Source organism: Rhinoderma darwinii, chromosome 5, assembly GCF_050947455.1.
Source record: "Rhinoderma darwinii isolate aRhiDar2 chromosome 5, aRhiDar2.hap1, whole genome shotgun sequence".
Lineage (NCBI taxonomy): Eukaryota > Metazoa > Chordata > Amphibia > Anura > Rhinodermatidae > Rhinoderma > Rhinoderma darwinii.
The window spans coordinates 161,314,596-161,328,939 of NC_134691.1; the positions used below are offsets into that span (position 1 = coordinate 161,314,596).

At 39.9% G+C, this 14,344-nt stretch overlaps 1 protein-coding gene across 5 annotated transcripts in view; it reads right to left on the reverse strand.

Annotated features, from left to right (window-relative positions):
• Positions 1-14,344, reverse strand: part of GMDS (GDP-mannose 4,6-dehydratase) — a 507,671-nt gene that overhangs the window by 398,424 nt on the left and 94,903 nt on the right. For all 5 annotated transcript variants that reach the window (XM_075828476.1, XM_075828478.1, XM_075828474.1 and 2 more), the window contains 2 exons: positions 10,079-10,166; positions 8,655-8,764 (listed from right to left, as the gene is read on the reverse strand). In XM_075828476.1, the coding sequence (XP_075684591.1) occupies positions 8,655-8,764; positions 10,079-10,166 (198 nt within the window). The remainder of the gene's footprint in view (positions 1-8,654; positions 8,765-10,078; positions 10,167-14,344) is intronic.

The following is a 14,344-nucleotide window of genomic DNA, read 5'->3' on the forward strand; positions in this document are numbered from 1 at the left end:
AACAGGTGTGGTGCTGTTTTTGGTAAAAAGCATCCATGTTTTTCTATTCCTGGAAGAGCCCCTTTAATAAGCAGATATTCCGTATGTATTTTATACATGCTAAAATACCTACAGTCGAGAACTTAAAAGTGACCCACCAATAAAAATGACACAACTTGGCTTTTGCCTAGAAAGAAAGAACTCACCCCACCCCCAAAGATATAGTTACATTGTTCCCACCGTTTTATAGATCCATAGGGGTCTTCATACGGGTGGCTCCTTCATTATGGATGCCTGTTCAGATCACATTGCATCGGTTGTTAGGAGCATACGGGAACCTGTACAAGGAAATAACTGCGTGTGCCCCCATATGAAGACCTTCATGGCTCTCTGGAATTGCAAAAAACCTGGTAAGTATAAGTATGGGAGTGGGACGGGCTCCTTCCCTCCAGGAAAAAGCGTAAATTTCAGCTTTTTCTCAGAGAACCACTTAAAGCAACTATTTAACGGATGGTAACAAACTTGCTGCACTATTTTTAATAATTTAACAATTACGTTGTTTTTTTTAAACGTACGCCATTATAAAAGAACAGCAATCATAATAATAAATAATAGTATAAAATAATTTACCTCACTTCGTTTACCTAAAATAATAAAAAAGAAAAGTGTTCTAGTTGAAACAATGTCCTACATGAATAAATCATTTCCGTTCCACTGGATCTAGATCAACAAAATGTCACTAGACCGCTGTGGGTGACTTTTAGGGGACAGGCCAGAAGTAGTCTCTTTTTATCACTTGATGGGAAAGTACAGACTTGCAGCAAACGTATTTTAAACGGATCGTACAATGTATATTTTTTATGACAGAAGGAAATGACATGTATTTATAATACTCTCAAACCACCATACAAGAATACCGTAGGAACACAGCCTTGACATAAACCAAATCTCTGCTGTATCACACGGTTGTAGTCTCCCAGCACAGAATGTATATTTATAATGGTCACGTGATGTCTAGTCACTCCGATAAATGGTCTCTAATTATTATAACAATATTTGCTTTCTTACGCACTGTAATAAAGACAAACCATACACTAATTAGAAGATGGATGGCGCAGGGACAATAGGCATTGCTTTGTGTGGTCGGATAATAGCCCGAAAACCACAAGCTCCACCTAAACCTCCATAGACAATTATTTCCCACATACAATTAAATATCTATTATGTAGTAGTCTTTGTGGATTGCGACAAGCGTAACATTACACCGTATTCATTTCTCCATGGATTCAATAAAACACTATGAATTTGTGGAATTTATATTTTTTTCGGAATTCTGTAAAAGGATTCCGAAATCATAATTCGTTTGTTCAATCTATCATGCAGATGAAATGGTCGTCATGTGACAATAATATATACATGGATTTTTTATAAAGCAATCATTTTGTGACCCACCACGTCTGCCATTGTCGTTTTGTATGACAATGTTTATGTACCCTTATTTCTTAAAGCTGTGGCGCTGGAGTCAGATTCAGGTAAAGTTGTACAGACTCCAACTCCGGCTTCATAATTAAAATATTAGATAGAATATATTAACAAAAAATTAATAATGTATTCAATGAATAGTGTGTTGTATATTTACACTACTCACAGGAATTTAGAAAAAACTTTTTAGTTAAGAACTTGTATTCCAATAAATATATTTTATTTCTGGGTAGCCGGATTATTAACATAACGGTGATGAAAAGCTGCATGTTACCATTTTACTACAGCAAATTTGTTAGAAAATGGGGTTTCCCCCAAAAACATGTATCCCCTATTACATGTATAATCACTGGGGGTCCGACCGCTGGGACCCCCGGTAATGAGGAGACCAGGGGGACTTTCCATGAGAATGGAGTGCTGGTTCACATGCTCGACCCCAGCGTTCCCCAGACATCACACATGTATCCCCTATCCTGTGGATAGGGGATACATGCGTTTTGTGGGAAAACAATTTTATTTTTTTTACTTTCGATTCATAAATGGCTCATGTAGAATAGCGACAGTCGGAAAGTTTGGCTTAAAAACTCCACCCCCCTGGTTTTTCCGCCATTATAGTCGGTGTTCAAGTTGTCTTACAGTTTACACGCTATGTTCCTTTATGCAAAAATTTTAACTAAAAACGAATCTAAAAAAATAAAAGTTAAGTAACGAAAGAACAGGGAGTTGTAGTTCCCATTATGCCATCAACTACTATCCAACAAAAAGGCTAGAAAAAAAAAAAAACAAGGTCTCATTCCCAATTTCAACACCTTTTCCCTTTGCAAGGCAATAATATTTACGAATAGTATTCGCTTCATACATCGGTTGCGCTCTCTACTATATTTGTCATGCTATTCCACTTTTTTTTTTTTTTTAAACATTCTTTTATTTAGATTTTTATCAAAAACTTTACACATCACAACAGAAAATATACGCAATATACGCAACCATCTTACATAGGAACAAAAAGAACAAGAGAGAGAGAAAATAAAAGGTATTATGCATAGAACACTTCCGAACACAATGCACCGCGTTCTTCTGTACCAGCAGAAGAAAAAGTAATATTATAAACAAGATACATGGATATTAGGACACCGAGCATTACAAAATAAGCAATACAGAATGCATGCAGGACAGTGGGCACCACGACACCCGGCATCCGAACCCCCATACAGCGAAATGAACTGGTGTCCACACGCCGCATCAGAGAGAGGATAAGGTATGTAACATAGCAAGAGAACCCACAGACCATCTGACAGATCAGTCCACACAGAACCCCCCCCCCCTCCATTCCAGCTACCTCCCCCTCCATACCGGCTACTTCCCATCCTACACCACCCCCCCCCATGGGACCTAGGCATAGCTCAAATAAACCTCTGACTCACAGAACTCCCTCCACTCCTGCCAGACCAACCTCGCCAACCTGGAGTTCGTATGATGGGCCTGTGTTGCCTCCTCCATTCTCTGCAGATGCAATATCTCCTGGAACCATTCAGTAATGGTCGGCACGCTTCTGGTCTTCCATAAGCGTGGAATAACTGTACGTGCTGCGATCAACAGGAAACTAATCAGGGTTTTCGTGTATCTTTTGACCGCATCGGGGAGCATGGAGAGTAGAAACACCTACGGGGTGTTGGGAAGCACCTGACCCGTGATCTTGAGTATCAGATCCACTACAGTAGACAAGAATGTGTTGATCAACGGGCATCCCCACCAGATGTGTAACATAGTACCCCCCACACCATTACACCGCCAACATTCATCAGGTACCTCCGGATAGAAGAAGGAGTGAAGCAATGCTGGAACCCTATACCACCTAGACAATATCTTGTAATTAGCTTCTTGGGCCTTACAAGAGATAGAGAATCTATGGCACAGGGCAAATGCCTTCGACCAGTCAGCCGGCGACGGGGGCGAAGTAAGCTCCCTCTCCCACCCCTTCACAAAGGATGGAGGAACATCATTACTTAAGTCCTGTAAAATATTATAAATGAGGGAAATCGTTCTAACTGGGGTAGAAGAAGCGACACATAACTGCTCCAGCGGTGTCCGGTCCCTATGCAAGGACAGCCTAGTCTTATATTCCACATTTTGTTTGTCCAAATTTATTTTTTACAATAAATTTTTTTTTCCTGTTTTTCAGTGTACAGTATCACAGAAGAGAAAGCTAGATCAGTCATACTAATAATAATTATAATAAGTAATAATAGATAGGACCCTATAAAATCTCCCAAGAATAAGTCATGAATTGAAGTATTAGTCAGTGTTACGCCTCACTCCACTGCTGTGAATGAGCTAGTGTTGAAGACTTTCCATAGAGGTCACTACACTCCTTCTCCACACCCCTAGGTACGGCTAAAACTGTTCAGTGCACGATTTGTCCCTCCAAATCGCCAGGATCATGAAGTCATGGTCTCGAGACTCGCTATTTTAAGAAACTTAAGTAGAAGTCAGCTAGCTTTCTCCCACATTGCGTCAACCATGTTGCATCAAATCCGTCTCTGTGTAGCATACCCTTGAGTCACAGCGCTTACTCTTTATGATTCAGTGTGAGTTCTTCTGTCAGTCCTTCCCAGACCTTGTGTATTTATTCCAAGAACCAATTTCATCTTCATTGGTTTCCTTCAGGAAACCAGACCAACTTCCTATTATTTTATTTTCCTTGCCTTCTGCGCAGCCCACATAAAACGGACTGGAAGCGAGAGAGTGATAGAAAACGTTATTCTGCACAAATAGAAGCCAAAACAAACAAAAGTAAAAAAAACAAAAACTGCACACGTCATCTGTGTACACAGACCAAACATATCACTCGCGCTTTTTTTCTTTGACAATTTCCAAACCGTAACATTATTCCACGCCACTCTTAAAGAAAACTTTATGTTACCAATTATACTACAAGCCCTGGAGTAGTCCGGGGAAGGTCCAGTGAACCCCCAATGTGCATCAATATCTGAGCTCCAGCTGGGATGTGATGAATCACTAGTCGCAGGCTGGCAAAAACCGATAGTACTCCAAGAAATACAGTGTTTACGCATTTGAAAACGAACATAAGTCATTGCTTTATATCCACAATAAAACGTACAATTCACGGAAAATTGACTTCACAAACATAACTTGTTGAAACAGACAAAACCTCTAATTCTCCAAGAAACTCGGAGTAAAATATTCTAACGTTTTGCCAAGAGTCATGATCTCTTTCACTTCATTTCACAGACGCTGTAAGAAGCCAGCTCTCGGAGTTCAGGCTGTCACACAAGTCAGGGAGAAGTGCTGCGGAGCCAATGTAATGAGTCAGTAAGAAGGGTTCCCACTGGACAGCATGTCAGTAAACGTTGCAGAATTCCTAATTAGGATGGGCACAGAAGGGATTCATGTGGAAATACCAGAATGTCTGCATTTAGTTTCCAAATTGACCGCACACATTTTGTCACCTCTGATCCCGCGATTCTCGCAAATTGCAGCGTCCAGACAAAGAAGAAGAAAACCCAACACAAACTTACGAGGTGAATATTATTCTATACACACTCCCCATATATGTTCTAATTTTTTCTCAATTTGTTTCACAAAATAAATTAATCTGCTAATGTTTTATTCAGTTCCCCACTACAATGCAGGATGTTCATAATTTCTAGTCTAGATCAGTTCTAGTCTCAATTCTAGTAACACAAATGGAAATGGCTGCTATGTAGGTAGCATGGAGTGTGCCACTATTACAGTAGATGTAAATAACCAGAGGTCATGGTCACCCCTTCCCCACTTATAACGTATACTTACGTCATAGCCGGGTAGAAGGGGGGCTTGGGAAGAAGGAGGGAGGAGTATGGAGCGGGCTCATGTACTGAGCCTACTCCACGCGGTTGTCAGCTGCATAATACAGCTGTAATGAGCAAGATCCCGCTAGTTTAACCCCTTAGATGCTGCTGTCAAAAGCGAATGTGGCATCTAAGCTATTAGAAAGCGGAGGGCCCCGAGGTCTGCCATATTTGCACTCCTATTAAACCCTGCCGGAAATAGGAGACTGTCAGAATCATAATATACTGCAATACATTAGTATTGCAGTATATCGTGCAAGCGATCCAACGTTCAAGTCCCCTAGGAAGACTAATAAAAAAAAGTAAAAATAAAAAACTTTCGTTTTTTTTTGGAGAACAATAAATATAAAAAAATTACCCAAAAAAAAACCCTTGTGATTTTCCCCATTGTAAAAAACAAAACATAATTGGTATTGCCATGTCCGTAAAAATCGGAACTATTACAATATAAAACACGCACAAATTCATACATACAGATTTAACCAAACATATATACATACTAGGGTCACAATACCAGGATTTGGACCGATTTGTGTAGTATTGAGACACGCTATACCAAAACGATAATGTCAACAATAATAATTTAAAAAAATTAAAATAGTTTTCCCATTTTCTGACGTGAGGCACGTGGGTGTGATGAATTTTTAACCTTCATGTGCCTCACAAATAGTAATTAACCGCATCATGTTCCTCATGTCATACAGTCATAATGGACAACATTGGGTTAATGTGTGAGGAACATGATGGGGTTAATTACTATTAACGTGAGGCACATGGAGGTTCAAAATTCATAATTCCGTGTACCTCACATTAATAAGTGAAAGAAAGCAGTTTTATTTTATTTTGATCGCAGCATTCACGTGAATTGCAGTGGAGATGAGGTTTCTCTGATCTCCGCCGTTAGAGTGGGGCCGTGGCGGTGTAATACAGCCATTGCCCCGATACCGACAAAGAGTGTGCACGCGTGGTCAGCATGAGGTGATTCGGCCGACGCTGCACTAATGAGGGTCGGCACTGAAGACAGAGAACATGGGGGTGTTTTGTAGTGCGCCCGCCATGTTCTGTCTTCAGTGCCAGTGTGACCAGCGCTGCACTAATGAGCATCACCTTCTTAAATGCATGCCGACACTTGTAACGCCTGTATTACAAAGCCGCAGCCCCACTCTAACTACATTCAGGTGTTTCGATATTAAGCTGTGTGGCTGCACAGCTTAGTATTGTAATACATGAATTAACGGTATTGAACCATTTGAGGGTGCACGGTATCAAAATAGTATCGATATTTCGATGCATTGTGCAACCCGAATACAAATCAAAAATACAATCCAAATCAAATTTACAGCTTACTGTAAAAAGAAAAGAAAACAACAAATAAGTTAAACGAAATCCAAAACATTGCCTAGTTATGACCGCAGGTAATTATAGTTACAAAGTCTGCACATACAGTAACTTATAACAACATAGCCATTGGGTAACACAATAATAGTACCAACCCAACATTCCAATTCCCATAGCAGTGCCCGCAAAATACTTATACGAGCAGCTCTTTTGTGCACTTATAAAATATTGGAGCACATTTATCAAATGAAATGTGCCAGAAATAGGTGGTATAAAAGGTCAATGGAAAAATGGTAAAGAATTGGGACCTATATGTATTACATTTCATTTCATGTAAATGTGTGTTTTATCTTTTCCATTTATTTTATTTTGGGGAATATACTACAATGTACTGGCAAATTAGCCAAGTATGCCCTAACAGAAAAAAAAGGCCCAGAGTCCTGAGGTCGTTGTACTGTCTGCCCACACAAGGTAAGGGCACTGATTGCTTCACAGGGATTCCCTGTGAAGCAGTCAAAGGGGGGGGGTTCCTTCCTTACTCTCTGATCAGTGTTGATCGGGGCCTACAAAAAAAGGCTGTGGTTATGTATTTGCCCCTCATGATGAGCATACTGGACAGATGTCGTCAAGCAGTTAATGGAGTGTAGGTTAACTACTCACTAGGGTTGCAGCCTCATTATTTATCATTATGTACTACTCCACGACAGTCATGAACTGGTGTAAATGTGTTTATGCTGTGTATTGAACGATTACCTAACATCTTATTTTTCATTAAAAAAGTGTCATTACACATCATTTGTAAATGTGTTCGTTCCACTGTCCCTGCACTGCTGAGAAGCCCATACTGGAGACAACCATCATAGCTGCACCTGCCGTCACATCACAAAGAAGGACTGCTACAAAAAGTCTACCAATATGAAAAATACCCATATATCTTATTACCAAACGTTGGCTTCTACTCTAACCTCTGATATAGAAGAATTTTTACATTTTGAATGGAAATTTTCTTAAATATAGTACATGCACTGGGAAATAACAGTTTTCACTTGACCAGCTATTCAGAAGGCACCAGGGCTTGCTTTAATGCCAATCATCACCCTGTATAGCTGACCAAGCAACATAAAATTGTACAATGTATACCTATACTAGGTATACATGGCTCATTGAAGAAGTCTGCATTACCCTAAAGTTTGTTATTGGTGGACAGCGAGGCCCTTTACTATAATTATGAGGTGGTAATTCAGGTCCAAAACAATCGTTGGGTAGCACAGCCAAAGGCCATCACAAAAATATTTGCTTCTTATGCTAAGGAACCCTTAGGCTATGTTCACACGGAGTATTTTGCAGGCAGAATTTCTGCCTCAAAATTACGTTTGGAAGTTTGAGGCAGATTTTCCTCTCCCTGCACGCCGATTTTCGCGATTGGGCGCTGCGGGCATAAAACGCAGCGAAATACGCTTTCTCTGCCTCCCATTGAAGTCAATGGGAGGTCAGAGGCGGAAACGCCCGAAGACAGGGCATGTCGCTTCTTTCTCCCGCGAGCCGGTTTTACCGCTCGCGGGAGAAAACCGCCCCGCCTCCCATTGAAATTGACGGGAGGCATTTTTGGGACGTTTTTGACGAGCTTTTTGGCGTGGTATCCGCGTCAAAAAACTCAATATAAACTTAGCCTTAAAAGTCCAAATACAACATCCGAGGCTCTGCAGCACTGACAAGGGTTATAGTTGTTGTGCCAACCAACAAAAGGGATCAGTGGAGCTATTGCGCTCGGTTATTTGGCCATTTTCAAATGACATTGTCCCGTGAAGCGCTCTGCTTTTCCTCTTCTGTCTTCCGTAGAATAAGATGAATATGCAATAGGGCATAGAGATATTCATTTACTCATCAGTTACTTACAAATACATGCTTATAACACCAAATATAACTAGATATGACAACAGAAATGCTTCATGTGACGAAAGGATGAAATATTATACGGCAAGATTTCAGAAAATAATGACTTACCTTTACATGGCTCTGTGCACCCAAGTTGTAAATTTCACTGGGCTTCACTTCATTAATTATTTTCACTAGACATGTGCTATCAGTCAGATCCCCATAGTGTAGCTTCATGTCTAAAGATGGGAAACAAGTATTAATCCATTCATGCGCTAAGGAAGTACTTTATTTCACAATTGGTCATACATTGATAAGACCCGGTTCACACCTGCGTTGATCTTTCCGTTGTTCTCCTCCATCAGAGGAGCAGACCAACGAAAATACCTGAAGCGCCGGTTCTATTGATATTAATAGGGGACGTCGGGCTTCAGTCAGCGTGCCCGTGGATTTACCGGAAACAATAGCGTAGAATGCTGTACTATTGTTTCCGGTGTTTTCTGCCAGGTCTGTGGCATAGGCTCCTAATAGAGCCTCAAATGCAGATGTGAACAGGCCCTAAATCAGTAATAGTGTTTCTGTTACTTACAACTGTATGGAAAAATGCCAATACGTCTGTGTCAGTCAACCGGAAGTGCAGACAGATGAGTTGGCACCTTTGAATTATCTTTCTCAGGTACTAATGGTTAATTTGTGAACGATTGGGCGGACATCCTGACAGTTAAAACTGTTTATTTATCCATAATGGGAACGGAACTCAGCTCGGGGTAGAAGGGAAATATTCCTAAAGAATACTTTTTGTGGTTGTTTCTCTTCTCCCTTAAGTAGATTCCGTTACCCATATTGGTAATTAAGGACAGACGGAGAACAATTCCGAAACGCAAGTGTGCATGCAGTCCTACCATCAAATTTCTGAGACGCAATCTAATTCAAAAGTGACAGCCAATATGACCGCACCTCGTCACTTTTACACGGGTCAACCTCAACAAAGTAGAAAACCGCCAATCGCTCTATAAAAATACATAAAACAATTGCCAAACTTCGAGAATGCAATTTACTAAAATATGACCATTTTTACATTTTGGAAATCCTTCTTTAAGCAAAACCATGCTGTAGCTTCGGAACCCTACATGGGATTTTCCAGAGTACGGAATTACTTCGTTGTCATAAATTCATATATAAATTGTATAAAACAAAGTGAAAATGCTCCTTTTGGCCGTTTGAGGCAACCGCCATCATTTTCCCACCGCAGTACGGTGATAAGATAACCTCCGTATGCCTCTGCCATGTGCATGGGGCTTTAATGGTACTAAGTTCAGTAGGATATACTCTTCATTACAAAAGATGGTCTATATACATGTTTTAATGATATTTAGGCTAAAAGTCCAAACAAAAAAAAAAAAACTGGCAAATTCCATCTGTTGCATGATTTAAAAAAAAAAATATATATATATATATATATATATAGGGAGAAAAGAAGAAATAGTTAGGAGATATTCACTGCCTCATGAAGACAGGAGTATAGAAGAAATGGAACATAGAAATAGTCTTACTTCCTTCTATATGAGCTTGTGGATTCTTGTATAGGTGCTCAATCCTCCCGGTGTTGAAAGAGCTTGATCGACGTACAATGCCATGCACCTGTGAATGACAAAGCACAAAACATGGTTCATCCCCTGTGACTGACAAGTCCAAATAGTTAGTCTTTTTGGAATGCAAGATAAATCACTCCTTCAGTTCAGCTCTTAGAGTCGTCAGTTTGCAAATCCACAAAAAAAAGTCTGAAAACTAAAATAAAGGAAAGGTGGTTCTAGTGTTAGGCTATGTTCACACCTGCGTCGTCGCTTTCCGTTGTTCTTCTCCGTCAGAGGAGCTGAACAAGGGAAAACCAGAAGCAATGGTTCTGTTGCCCCACGAACGCCACCAGCACCCAATAGAACCCATTGACTTTAATAGGTTCCTTCGGGGTGTCCGTGGTTTTACCGGAAACAATAGCACAGAATGCTGCGCTATTGTAAATGGTGACCTCGGCCGGATCTAACAGACCTTAATAGTTTTCTGGTATATAAGACATGCACAGGGCCGCACTAATAATTTGGCAGCTATATTTTCATCTAGGTTTATCGAGAATACAGAAAAAAAAATACAGTGAGTGAAGGTTACTGAAGCGCTAAAAAGGTATCAATTCACACAAACGTCACCCATTCCTATCAAGAACAACTTTTTTTTGTCTCCAGTAAGATCCCGATTAATAATGTGTATGTAAATCGTATACAGTAATAAAACATAATAGACTGAAACACCAGGGAAGGACGAACAAAAGAAAATTCAGCCGTTGGAAAAATCTATTTTTCCTTTCAAAGCCCCGATTAAGTGTTCTCATCTCCTCATGACTGACATTGGGCAATCACGTCCCGAGCAGCTCATGGACTGACACATTGCAGAAGGATGATACACCGTGATGAAAGACTCCAGCTAGAGTTGACAGCAGGAAAAACCACTCTGCCAGTCGGCTGGCACTGCAGCAAGTCATGCTCACAGCAAATATTCAAAGACCCTCTGCGTAGCGTGGTAGCCGTCACATTCTTTCCCTCCGGTTTTGTTCTCTCGCATTTGAAGGAATGTACACGGAGAAAGAAAAACTTGTCAACTGGTTAATCTGTGACAACAAGTATCAATGTAAGGACTGATGAAAGCTGGGGTTGTCTGCTGCTAATACAGGTGTAATATAAACATTATGACAAGCCAAAATGTGTGCAGAAGGGATAATCTGGTTGAGAATGCGAGATAAGACCATCTTTACGCCTTGACACAGACAGTTAACTCTTTTAAGACCACTCAAAGCCGTAACTGACAAATGAAGAATTATTTAAGGAATACTTGTGAAGTTCAGTGCATGGTGCCCGAAATGTGACAAATGATACGATAAAACATTTTGGGTTTGTTTGTCTGAATGAAGATATTTGCCTTAAATGTTGTCTTTTTTTTTTTTATATAAAAAGATAAAAATGTCATCTTTATAACCAAATATAGACATCAGGTTTGTAACCTCAACCATATTTAATTCTGTGACCCTAATAAAAAAAAAAAAATAGATGCTAAACCCATTTTATTTTACTTTTAAATAGGCATTACAGGCATTGTATTATTTTTTTGCAAATAATACAATGTAGATTTCAAACTTGTGTTAGGAAAAATAATGGGTTAAAAAAGGTATAAGGAGCCTAAAAGACACAAATTCCGGGATAAATGGTTAACATGTTGCTAAGGAAAGTCCCTATGTTGACTAACTTGATTTTCCAACCAACGATTTCAGGCAGAAAACCAATTTGAAACACTGTAATAAATGTATTTTATTTTGCCAATATTCTTAAAATAAAAATATTACGAGGTAAAAGTAATTGCTCAGGGTAAAAAGACCTTTAGTTTGGAGTTGTGTCTTTACGGTGGTCTACAAAGAGGAAAAAATATTTTCCCCAGCCTAAAGGGTGACACTCTTGCACTGCTATTATATCGATATACCTAAACTATATAATACCTTGTAAGCAGCACCGAACAACGCTCTGCATCAGACTGACAGGCCGATTATCTGATAAGAGTGCTTTAAAAGGGGGTTTTCCAGCCAGTAAAAATTGATGGCCTATCCCGCCAATCCGCTGTTTTGAAGGGGCCGCAGCGCTCGTACGAGCGCTGCTTTCCCTTCATTTCTACTTGCTCACTGTGAATCTTTGACACACATTTAGCGGCAATTCACAGACATTGCAGCCTTTTCTCCCATTCACTTCATACTGTACATTTAAAAAACAAAACAAACAACAAAAAAAACACGCAATCGCTGCTGCGCGTCGCTTAAAAAGAAGCAGCTCTAAGAACTGCTTTTATGAACAACTGCATTAGGGTTTCAAAAAGGTGGAAAGCACAGTTGCGGTTTTGACATTTGGTTTTCAATGCCATGGGTCTAAAAAGATGACAAAACGTAGACGGATATTGCGTAATGCATTTATTTAACCCCTTCCCACCGCAGCCACTTTTGGACCAAATGACAAAGCCCCATTTTTAAAATCTGACATGCGTCACTTTATCTGGTAATAACTTTGGAATGCTTTTACCTATCCAAGCAATTCGAGGATTGTTTTCTCGTGAGACATTGGACTTTATCTTAGTGGTAAAATTTGGTGGATACATTTAGTATTTAAATTGTGAAAAACACACCATAGTTATACCACACAAAATAGTTGCTAATTAACATTTCCCAGATGTTTACTTTATATTGGCATCGTTTTTTGAACATCCTTTTATTTTTCTAGGACGTTACAAGGTTTAGAAATTTAGCAGAAATTTCTCACTTTTTCAAGAAAATTTCAAAAAGCTATTTTTACAGGAACCATTTCAGTTTTGAAGTGTCTTTGAGGGGCCCATACAATACAAACCCCCATAAATCACCCCATTAAAGGAGAAAAAGCACCCCAACATTTGTAGAACAGTTTATCCAGAGTAAAACAATACCCCTTATGTGGGCATAAACGGCTGTTTGGACACATGGCAGGGATCAGAAGGGAAATTTGACTTTTGTAGCTCAAATTTAGCTGGAATAGTTTGCGGAGGCCATGTCACATTTGCAAAGCCCCTGAGGGGACAAAACAGTAGAACCCCCCCCCCCCCAAAGTGAACCCATTTGGAAAACTATACCCCTAAATAATTTCCTTGAGGGGTGTAGTGAGCATTTTGACCCCTCAGTTTTTTTGCAGAAATACATGGAAGTAGGTCGTGAAAATGAAAACCTAGCTAAATTTTTTTTTAATTTCTACAAGAACTAAAAGATAAAAAGCACCACAACATTTGTAGAGCAGTTTCTACGGAGTACAACAATACCCCACTCGTGGTCATAAACGGCTGTTTGAGTATATGGCAGGGCTAAGAATGTAAAGAGCACCATGCAATATTTGAGGCCTACTACGGTGGTATTTACTGCCCTGGGGTGTCAAAATATTAGAAACCTCAGAAAAGTGACCCCATTTTGGAAACTAAACCCCTCAACGAATTCACCTAGAGGTATAGCGAGAAATTTTAGATTGAAAATTAACACCCTTCAAGGTATTCATCTAGGGGTACAGCAAAAATGTTTAATTTGTGAAGGGACAGGCCTCTAGGTAATCATCTATGGGTATAGTGAGAATTTTTAATTTGTGCAGTAACTTAGGACTACCTGGAAAACCCGCAATGGAGGGAGAGAGAATGGCAGGTCCCACGACCAATCTGCCTACCATTACATAAAATACAGCCCAAAAAATAAATCAAAGGCCTCAGCAAAAAAAGATTTGCTGAGACAACCAATCTCATCTGGATTTATTCTTCTCACCCAGATTTGCAACCTAGGTGAGAAAGACACTCCCTCGGGCTCTTGGTATAGTTAGAATTTTTAGTTTTGTTTTAGGGGTTGTTTTTTTTTTTACAAATTTTAAATGAGCAATGGGGCTGGTAAGTAAAAAATATAATAATTTGTCATGGTCAATAGGGGAGACAGAAAAGGTGGATAAACCGTAAATAAAATTAAAAATCCAAGGAGGTGTGATATATTTTGAAACATTGTTTCATGCACAGGCCAGGCTTTGTGGGACCCACCTCACATTGGTATGTGGTGTCCTTAAGAATGCCTCGCTTGGCGCAAACACAGCATTTTATGGGGGGCTTCTGTTTTTGTTTTTTCAGTGGGGGGGATTTATGTGGGGAAATGCTGGCCGGGAATTATCCTGCTGACCGACGGACCAGATGAACTGCCCTCACCTTCCTGGTCAGCAAATATCAGGGCCTTGGTGACC